Source organism: Myxine glutinosa, chromosome 7, assembly GCF_964187855.1.
Source record: "Myxine glutinosa chromosome 7, kmMyxGlut1.1, whole genome shotgun sequence".
In the NCBI taxonomy this organism is placed as follows: domain Eukaryota; kingdom Metazoa; phylum Chordata; class Myxini; order Myxiniformes; family Myxinidae; genus Myxine; species Myxine glutinosa.
This window is the reverse complement of record NC_136267.1, coordinates 13163970-13175187: the sequence shown is the minus strand read 5'-3', so window position 1 is coordinate 13175187 and position 11218 is coordinate 13163970. Positions and strand designations below refer to the sequence as shown.

The following is an 11218-nucleotide window of genomic DNA, read 5'->3' as shown; positions in this document are numbered from 1 at the left end:
AGCAGGAAGTTGGGGTGTGAAGAGAATGACAGAGATCTGTAAACTGGCGGTGAAAGAAGGCCGCATTCCAGTGGATTGGGAACTGAGTACCCTCGTCCCTCTATACAAGGGGAAAGGTGACCTTCTAGAGTGTGGCTCGTACCGAGCGATAAAGTTATTGGAGCATGGAATGAAGGTATTGGAAAGGGTGTTGGAGAGGAGGATAAGGAACAAAGTGAAGATCGACGAAATGCAGTTTGGATTTATGCCAGGAAGAGGAACGACAGACGCGCTTTTTATTGTGAGGCAGTTGCAGGAGAAGTACATGGAGAAGAGGAAGAAGTTGTTTCTTGGGTTTGTTGATCTGGAGAAAGCATTCGATCGGGTTCCACGCAAAGTATTGACATGGGCAATGAGGAAGTTAGGAGTGGAGGAATGGTTGATCAGAGTAGTGATGGCAATGTAGAAAAGAGCGCGCACAGCTGTAAGGACGAAGGACGGGAACAGTGGTGAGTTTGAGGTGAAGGTGGGAGTGCATCAGGGGTTGGTACTAAGTCCACTACTATTTGTAGCTGTGATGGAGGTGCTGGCTCAGAACGTAAAGGAGCGTTTACCGTGGGAGTTGTTGTATGCAGATGATCTGGTGTTGATTGCGGAAAGTATGGATGGACTGAAGGAAAAGATGAACAAGTGGAAGGAATGTATGGAGACAAAAGGTGTGAAGGTGAATATCGGATAGACGAAGGTGATGGCAAGTGGTAAAGCATGTGGTGAGGTGGAAAGAACTGGGAAGTGGCCATGTGCTGTGCAGGAAGGGTGTCGGAATGAACTCCATTCAATGTACGATGTCCGCTGAGTGGGTTCATCAAAAATGTAGTGGTCTGAGAGGGCCATTAACCAGTGTGGCAGCTACATTCAAATGTAAGGTGTGCACAGAGGGAGCTGCAGATGGAGGAAATGTTGAGTTGGATCTTGGAGACGGCGTGAAGCTGGAAGGTGTGAAAACATTTTGCTACCTCGGAGACATGCTGAATGGAGAAGGTGGATCAGACTCGGCAACGGTTGCTAGAGTGAGATGTGCATGGAAGAAGTTTCGGGAACTGAGTGGCGTGCTGATAAGGAGGGGAGTGTCATTGAAGCTGAAGGGAAAAGTTTTTGCTGCATGTGTGAGAAGTGTTATGATTTATGGGAGCAAGACATGGGTAATGAACGTAGACCAGCAACGAAGATTGGAAAGGGTGGAAATGCGAATGGTTCGATGGATGTGCGGAGTATCGTTGAGAGAGAGGAAGACAAATGATGAATTGCGAAAGATGATGGGAATAGAGCCTGTGATTGATGCTGTGAAGAGGAACAGGTTGAGATGGTTTGGTCATGTGTTGAGGAAGGATGAAAGTGACTGGTTGAGAAGAGTGATGGAAATGAATGTAGAAGGAAGTAGAGGACGGGGAAGACCGAGAAAGACTTGGCTGAAGATGGTGGAAGAAGAAATGCGGGCAGGGCGGTTAACAAGGAGAGATGCAGAAAATAGGGCAAGATGGAGAAGATTGTCATGGGGACCGCAAGGCTAACCCTCGCTCTAGCAGAGAAAATGGCCTTAAAATGCATGTTGTGTTTGTTGTATTTGAATTGTTGATATAAATATTTATTTATTGATATACTATTAGGTTCATTTACAAAGATTTGACATTAATTGTTATTTGAGAGGTCAATTTATGACGATTTAACATCAAGATTCGATCTGAAAGCTCATTTATGAAGATTCAATCATTTTTATCTAGAAATGATCAATTTATGGAGAATCAACATTAAGATATGATCTCATAATAATTACCATTACCGTTACCATTAAGATATGGTAACGCTCCATGTGCCTCACCACAGTCATTTCGGAGGGATAGGCATCTTTGACCATTTTGGTGTCTTTTGGGTCTTCATGGTGTTTTGGGTCTTCAGGATCTTTTGGATCCTCTGGGCCTTTAAGGGCATTTGGGTTTTGGGTCTTCGGGGTCTTTAAGCGTCTTGGGTCTTCGGGGTCTTTAAGCGTCTTTGGGGTCTTTAAGCGTCGTTGGGGTCTTCAGGGTGTTTTGTGTCTTCAGGGTCTTTTGGATCCTCTGGGCCTTTAAGGGTATTTTGGGTCTTTGGGTCTTCGGGGTCTTTAAGCGTCTTTTGGGTATTCAGGGTGTTTTGGGTCTTCGGGGACTTTTGGGTCTTCCAGGTCTTTTGGGTCTTCGGAGTGTTTTGGGTGTTTGGGGTATTTTGGGTGTTTTGTGTCTTCGGGGTATTTTGGGTGTTCGGGGCCATTTCGGTCTTCGGGTTTTTTTTGGATCCTTTGGGCCTTTGGGGTGTTTTGGGTCTTCAGGGTCTTTTGGGTCTTTTTGGTTCCTCTGAGTCTTTAATAGTCAGGCAGCTTAGCAGAATATTTATCGAAAATGGGGAACGGCTTGACAAAAGCGCCATTTTTATTTTGGTGGTCCATTAGACCATATACAATAGATTTAGGACCGGAGGCAAGAAATATAGTGTTCTTCACCTTTTTATTGGACAAAAACCAAGGACAAAAACCATTTATGTATATATTTTCAACAAGCAGGCTAACTTTTATTTCATTACATGCAGTGTTATTTGTAAAACTTATGCATGCATGCATAATAAATCTTACGCTTCCATGTAATAATAATTAGTAATATAATACCGAGTGTTTATACAAATGTGTTATACTTGTGACTCGCGCACCTCTCATATATCTAACATGTACGCAACTACAAGGATGTATTGACAATATGTAGCTTTAGAACAGACAACATGTTGTTCAAGGTAATTTGTCCAGCAATTTATGTATTTACGATTTTAGTCTAACTCCAACAGCTGATGATTTATTTGCATAAATGTATTGCTCGATATTATGCTGTGCGAGTCGTATTTGCGCAAAAGTCAAACACTGTATATGTCTTGCCTCCGGTCCTAATTCTATTGCATATGGTCCACTGAACTACTAAAATAAAAATGGTACTTTTGTCAAGTCGTTCCCCCAAAAATTGCTAAGCTGCCTAACTATAAGAATCTCTTGGGTCTTTGGGATGTTTTAGGTCTTCCGGGTCTTTTGGGTCCTTGGGGTGTTTTGGGTCTTCGGGGTGTTTTGGGTCTTCGGGTTGTTTTCGGCCAAAATGAAGAAAGGATCTGAAAGTTCATTTGCAACTTTGATCTGAAGATTAATTTGTGAAGATTTGATCTGAAGTTTTAATAATGGATCAATCGATGTGAATTTTCAATCTTAATATTCAGTGACGAGGATACGTGAAGATTTGATCTGAACGTCAGTTTATGAATGTTTGATGTAAATTTTCCATCTTGAGGTTAATTTATGAAGATTCAATCTGAAGATTCCACATGAAGACAAGCTGTCCTGTTCACTGCACCATGATGATGGTTTTAGACACATACATTACATGAGCCGCAAGTAACGTGTCTGTGACACAGTGAACCAAACGCTCCCGCAAAGACCTTCCAAAAGGTGAAGGAACAGACCAGGTCATACTTTATCATTGGTCTTCACTATAGAAGCGCCATAGCTAAGTATCTTCGGTTTTGGACATCTTTGTCAGTCGGTTCTGTTTGCCATCAATGCGATTAAAGTCTCATCTCACGGAAACGACACATCCTGTTCTGGTTGGATATTGTGCAAATTACAGTTCAGGTAAAAGTTCACCAGTTCAGTTCAGACTAGTTCAAAGGAAAAAGCTTTTACCTGAACTGCTGCATGGTAAATAAAAATAGTCTGCACAAGGAGCTGGATAAGTCGCTCAATTGTAAGGATTTCAGTGACAGAACATCAATGGGATGATCCGATGAATTTATTAATCGTCCTGCCATGACAGAGTTAATAATTCTGAATTTTCAAAATGCTCACACAGCAAGGTAGATGGTGTTTGGCTCTTCTGCTCTGAAATGGATTCCGAGATGTGAAAATGATGGACGAAAGTAAAAAAAGGAACGAGATTGAAACGTGACCGATATGTGGACCATGGACCAAATGTAAATCCCATAACGGGGACATTTTATTTCAAAACATGTATCCAACCTTTTGCCTTTCATTGATAACAATTTCACCGAAAACAATATTACAGTGAGCTCAGGTCAATTCACATTCCCAGCCATAGTTTGACCTAATCCTAACCCTATTAGTTTGGCCTAACCCTAACCCTATTAGTTTGACATAACCCTAACCCTATTAGTTTGGCCTAACCCTAACCCTATTAGTTTGACCTAACCCTAACCCTATTAGTTTGACCAAACCCTAACCCTATTAGTTTGACATAACCCTAACCATATTAGTTTGACCTAACCCTAACCCTAACCCTATTAGTTTGACCTAACCTTAACCCTATTAGTTTGACCTAACCCTAACCCTATTAGTTTGGCCGAACCCTAACCCTATTAGTTTGACCTAACCCTATTAGTTTGACCTAACCCTAACCCTATTAGTTTGACCTAACCCTAACCCTATCAGTTTGACCTAATCCTAACTCTATTAGTTTGACCTAACCCTAACCCTATTAGTTTGACCTAACCCTACCTCTATTAGTTTGACCTAACCCTAACCCTATTAGTTTGACCTAACCCTAACCCTATTAGTTTGACCTAACCCTAACCCTATTAGTTTGACCTAACCCTAACCCTATTAGTTTGACCTAACCCTAACCCTATTAGTTTGACCTAACCCTAACCCTATTAGTTTGACCTAACCCTAACCCTATTAGTTTGGCCTAACCCTAACCCTATTAGTTTGACCTAACCCTAACCCTATTAGTATGACCTAACCCTAACCCTATTAGTTTGACCTAACCCTAACCCTATTAGTTTGACCTAACCCTAACCCTATTAGTTTGACCTAACCCTAACCCTATTAGTTTGACCTAACCCTAACCCTATTAGTTTGACCTAACCCTAACCCTATTAGTTTGACCTAACCCTAACCCTATTAGTTTGACCTAACCCTAACCCTAACCAAAAGATCTTCGTTCATTTTTAACATTTCCATGAACCTTGACATACATGTGAAAACAAAACCCGGCCCCACAAATAACCAGAGTTAATTTCCAGCCCTGGAAACACCTTCCGACTCCAGTGGCCGTTGGATTTCAGAGATGTTGGAGAGAGACGAAGCATGTGATGAAGATCCTTCAAAATTGTACACCAGTAGAGTGTCAGGAGCGCAAATATCAAGCGCTTCAACCTGCAACTGTCGCATTAAAAAAAAATGTTTAGAGTCCACTGATTCACTAAATAGTCCAAAGCATAATCTCAACTCTCTGCCTGCGAAACACATATCTGACAGCATACTGTACTCATATACTCAGACAAGGAATCCCAAACGACGACGTCCTACTCCCCCATTTATTTTTTGTATACAGAATCGAGGCTCATGTAAGAGCTAACACATTGAACATGAAAACATGCAAAACATACAATGAAGGGAGCGGGAGACAAGAGGGTTAGAGGAAAGCACACAAGCACAATAACAGTCAACGCAAGGCAATAACAAGCACAATAACTGGTCGTAGGCAACGTGTGGCCCTGAATGGATTTCTCATCTCCCCTTCCTGTTCAGGCTGGAGTTCCCCAAGGCAGTGTTCTGGGCCCTGTGCTTTTTATGGTCTTCGTCAATGATCTCTCCGACTCTCTGGCAAACCCTCTCTATCTCTTTGCTGATGACTCCACTATCTGCTGCTCCATTCCTCATCCCTCAGATCGGCAGTCTGCAGCCTCCTCACCCTCTGCAGCCCTGGAAAAAATCACAGGCTGGACAAACAAGTGGAACATGTCTTTCAATCCTGACAAATCTCACACTCTTACGATGTCTCTCCGAAAAGACCGACTGGACAACCCTCCCATCTACTTTCTGAATAATCCTCTCCAAGAAGTTCTGTCGCTCAAGCTTTTGGGTCTCACTATCTGCCATGATCTTTCCTGGGAAAACCACATTTCAAATCTGGCCTCCAAAGCCAGTCGCCGACTGGGCATCCTCCGTCGTGCAAAGTCCTTTCTGGGCACCTCTGAGCTCCTCACCACATACAAAACTTTCATCCACAGCTCAATGGAGTACTGCTCTCCCCTCTGGCCCGGTGCTCCTGCCTCACACCTGGCTCGGCTTCACGCTGTGGAAACCAAAGTGTTCAGAATCATTGGAATCTCCCGCGATGAAGCTGATTCTGAGGGATTTTCACTCACTCACCGCAGGCAGGTTGGTGGTCTTTCTGTCTTCTACCGACTCCTCTCCGGCCTTGCTCCCCCAGCTCTGTCTGTGCTCTGTCCCCCAAATATTCCTACAGGTCGCACAAGATCTGCCTGCAACCCTCTTATGGTTAAACTGCCAAAATCAAGACTCTCTGCTCACCTTCACTCCTTCATTCCTCTTTTCTCCCGCCTCTGGAACAAACTCCCTCACTCTCTTCAATCCCTCTTCTCCCTCTAGGTTTTTAAAACAGCTGTTCACCACCATCTCTTATCTTCCCCCATCCAAAACCTTGATCTTTTCTACCCCCGTTAATACACCCCAAATCCACCTCTTTCAATCTCCAACTTCGTTCCTGAAATTCGTAGTCGTGTCCATTTGCTTTATACCGTGTACCCCTCCCCCTTCCCCGAGCCCTCCCATTCCACAGATCTACCGACGTTCCTGTTCTCTACTGTTTTTTGTTTTTTTGGGGGGTTTTTTGTATACAAGATCGAGGCTCGTGAAAGAGCTAACATTAATCACACAAAAAGTCAAACCGACACATAAAACACAAAAAATAAGTAGAGCGGTAAACAAGATGGGGAGAGAGGGGGCAGGACACAAACACAACATTTGAGAGCAGGGATAACGGGAGAAATGTGGGAGGGGGGGGGCTTTGGGGGAGGTGGGAGAGGTATAAAACATATGAACACTGCAAGGACTTCCAGGAAAGAAGTTGGAATTTCAAAAAAAAAGTATCTGGGGTGAATTAGCGGGGGTAGAAAAGATCAAGGTTTTGGATGGGGGAAGATAAGAGATGGTGGTGAACAGCTGTTTTTAAGACCTGGAGGGAGGAGTGCGATTGAAGAGAGTGGGGGAGTTTGTTCCAGAGGCGGGAGAAAAGAGGAGTGAAGGTGAGCAGAGAGTCTTGATTTTGGCAGTTTAACCATAAGAGGGTTGCAGGCAGATCTTATATTTGGGGGACAGAGCACAGACTGAGCTGGGCGAGCAAGGCCGGAGAGGAGTCGGTAGAAGACAGAAAGACCACCTACCTGCCTGCGGTGAGTGAGTGAAAATCCCTCAGAATCAGCTTCATCGCGGGAGATTCCAATGATTCTGAACACTGGTTTCCACAGCGTGAAGCCGAGCCAAGTGTGAGGCAGGAGCACCGGGCCAGAGGGGAGAGCAGTACTCCATAGAGCTGTGGATGAAAGCCTTGTATGTGGTGAGGAGCTCAGGTGTGCCAAGGAAGGACTTCACACGATGGAGGATGCCCAGTCAGCGACTGGCTTTGGAGGCCAGATTTGAAATGTGGTTTTCCCAGGAAAGATCATGGCAGATAGTGAGACCCAAAAGCTTGAGTGACAGAACTTCTTGGAGAGGATTATTCAGAAAGTGGATGGGAGGGTTGTCCAGTCGGTCTTTTCGGAGAAACATCGTAAGAGTGTGAGATTTGTCAGGATTGTAAGACATGTTCCACTTGTTTGACCAATCTGTGATTTTATCCAGGTCTGCAGAGAGTGAGGAGGCTGCAGACTGCCGATCTGAGATATAAGGAATGGAGTGGCAGAGAGTGGAGTCATCAGCAAAGAGATGGAGAGGATTTTCCAGAGAGTCAGAGAGATCATTGATGAAGACCAGAAAAAGCACAGGGCCCAGAACACTACCTTGGGGAACTCCAGCCTGAACAGGAAGGGGAGATGAGAGAAATCCATTCAGGGACACCCGTTGACTACGACCAGAGAGGAAGTCCGCAAGCCATGCATGGAGATTTCCATGGATACCATAGGAGGGGAGTTTGGTGAGCAGAGCTGGGTGCCAGACCGTATCGAAGGCACGTGATATGTCGAGGGAGACAGCTCTGATTTCCTGTTTGGCATTGAGATTCCTCCATCCATTGTTGAGACAGCAGAAGCAGCATGTCCAGAGTAGAATGACCTGATCTGAATCCAAATTGATGATCTGAGATCAAGCCAATGGAGAAGAGGAAGAATTTGATATCCGAAGCGATGATTGATTCCATGACCTTGCTGATAATTGGGAGCAGGCTGATTGGTCTGTAGTTGCAAGGATCTGTTTTTTCATATTTTTTGTGTAAAGCAGTAATTCTGGCTGATTTTCAAGCTGATGGCAGATGATCTTGAGCAAAAGAGAGGGTGAAGAGAACAGAGATAGGGTGAGATAGAGTGGCAGAGCAGGATTTTAGGACCTGTGGGCTGATGCCGTCTGGTCCAGTTGCAGAATCAGAGTCGAGGTTTGGCAAAAACTTCTCCACCTTGTCAAAAGAGAAGGACACAGAGTCCAGGAGCAGTTGGGTTCGACTGGGTTAGGTGGGAACAGAGAGAGATGGGTTTGGGACACAAGATTTTGAGGCAAACACAGAGTTGAGGCATTCGGCTTTGTCACATGCGGTGTCAACTGTGTAGCCATTTGAGGTACGGGAGGGGATGGAGGGGGAACAAACACCAGAAACGGATTTGACCAGACGCCACCAGGATTTGGAAGAGGGAGGTAGGTTTGAGAGTTCAGTCCAGAGAGTAGAGAGATATAATAAACCACCTTTAGAGGCTATTGAGATATAATAAACCACCTTTAGAGGCTATTTTTCCCCGCAAGCGGGGGTTGGCCTTTTTCGGGAACCGTGGTTGTTGTTGTTTTTTGGTCCCCTTTTTGAAGCAATGTTTTACGGCCGGATGCCCTTCCTGACGCCAACCCTTTTTGCCGCCTTTAACGACAAACAGGGAATTACCAGTGAACTGGTACTCAATTAGCCGACCTCGGAAGGATGACAGGCTGAGTCAACCCCCCTGGCGTTAATTCAGCGATCGACCGGGATTCGAACCCAGGATTCTAGGATCCTAAGCCGGCACCCTAGCCGCTAGCCCAACACCAGAGAGATGGTAAATAAAAATTCAAAATGGTGCTTCCTGCTCTCCTGAGGGTAGATACACACTTGTTACGAGCTTTGTGAAAGGAACAGAGATTTCCTTCAGTTGAATTAGCCTTCCAAGAGGGGAAGGGAAGGTGTTTCATGGCAACTGCCTCACCACAAGATTCCGTGTACCATGGACGGGAGGAAGGGTAAGACAACTGAAGACGATATGGGATACATCTGTGCATGAGAGAGAGAGCAGTTTACTTTGGAAGAATTCCCAGGAAGAATTGATGTCAGAGGCGGTAGAGATGGGAGCCCAGTCCAGGTGATTGATGGCTGCTTGCAGACCGTCCCAGTTGGCTTGAGTGAAATGTCAGACTCGTCGACACTAAGGAGGCTGTCTGAGTGGTCAGAGAGATGTCCACTTTAACAAGCACATGATCAGATGAGCCAATTGGCGCAGAAGAAGAGCAGCAGACATTTGCAGGGAAGTTTGTCATAACCAAGTCTGGAAGAGAAGATGCTCCGTTGACTGAGATCCATCCGTGTCGGGAAATTGACAGATTGTGTCAGTCCCAGTGAGTCACAGAAGTCCTTTGCTAAGGAACCATGGCTGGTGAGAGAGGAACCCACACCCAGCCAACTGGCATGGTGACAATTGAAATCACCACATATGAGGAAGAGAGAGTTGGGATGAGTAGATTGAAGTTGGTCCATATTATCAGACAGCGAGATGTAGATTAAGTCATCACTGTTTGGTGGACGGTACAACACACATATGAACAAAAGGTGGAAGCGGAGGTGATGTCGTCCCTTTGTCGTCTCTTGCTCTGACAATTGGCTTCCCTTAGCTCCCAACAGTGGTTAGCAAAGCTTTTATAATCCTTCAGTTGTGTAAACCCAGTAATGAAAAGAACACTTTTTGTACAACGTCCCAAAACTGGAAAAGTCATTACAAAAATGTTTAACTCCAGAACATCAAGAAAGCCGATACACTGACTTGCTCTCAGGTGGAGGAACATGCTGCAGTGGTAACTATGCATGGGTAAGTCTTTCACCCACAGTGGTAACTATGCTACGGGTAAGTCTCTCACCCACAGTGGTAACTATGCACGGGTAAGTCTCACCCACAGTGGTAACTATGCACGGGTAAGTCTCTCACCCACAGTGGTAACTATGCACGGGTAAGCCTCTCACCCACAGTGGTAACTATGCACGGGTAAGTCTCTCACCCACAGTGGTAACTATGCACGGGTAAGTCTCTCACCCACAGTGGTAACTATGCACGGGTAAGTCTCTCACCCACAGTGGTAACTATGCACGGGTAAGTCTCTCACCCACAGTGGTAACTATGCACGGGTAAGTCTCTCACCCATAGTGGTAACTATGCACGGGTAGGTCTCTCACCCACATTCAAATAGTTACAATTTCAAATATTGTATCAAAAAATTGCTTTTCATGCAAAGGATACAAATTATTTCAAATTCTTCCGGTTTGTCTCGGCCAGCGTTACCTCAACGACGTGTTCCTGAACCTTGTTTCCAGGTGCTTGAGTAACGTCTTTCTGCTTGCTTTGTGACGTCAACTGCTGACTCAGCATATTTATTGCCATATCCTCGCCTGAATCTTGCATCCACGAAGTTCTGCCGTTCATCCCACCACCTTTTCTTGTAGCTGATGTTGCAGCCGCGTTGCTCCCACTTTGCCGCCATGTTGCCCGATCGAACAGATCCAGTGGAGCGCTTTTACGCTTTGGTGCTTCTGCCATACCAGCACCACCATTAGAGGCCTGAAGCAAATGCTGCATCACAACGTTTGCCTCTGGGTGCGATGCGATGTTCCTTACACCCTCTGATATTCCACTGACTTTCTCCAGCTGGTGATTTGTTTGGTGGTGCTGGTGCTGGTGCTGGTGCTTGCTTTTCCTAGAGGTTTCTGTGATTGTTTCGTGACTGAAAGCCAGACAGACGCACAGAAAATGCTTTGTGTCACAAGATAAAGAAAACACAAAAAACTAGAACGCCACTCAGTAGAGCGCATACTCCCGCCGTGGGTTTAGTTGGAATAATACGTTTTGTTTAACATCCCCTCTCCCCAAAACAATAAATGAAAAAGAAAGTAGGCCCTAACTGTCAGAGAATTAATTT

General features: G+C 45.0%; 1 protein-coding gene across 3 annotated transcripts in view; it reads right to left on the bottom strand.

The window, feature by feature from the left end:
• Positions 1–2497: 2497 nt before the first annotated feature.
• LOC137430986 (B-cadherin-like) overlaps positions 2498–11218 on the bottom strand; it is a 74631-nt gene continuing 65910 nt past the window's right edge. For 2 of the 3 annotated variants that reach the window (XM_068121806.2, XM_078781281.1), the window contains 2 exons: positions 10585–11023; positions 2498–5221 (listed from right to left, as the gene is read on the bottom strand). In XM_068121806.2, coding sequence (XP_067977907.2) covers positions 5072–5221; positions 10585–11023 — 589 coding nt within the window. In that variant the 3' untranslated portion in view covers positions 2498–5071. The remainder of the gene's footprint in view (positions 5222–10584; positions 11024–11218) is intronic. The other variant, XR_013624012.1, reaches the window with a different exon arrangement.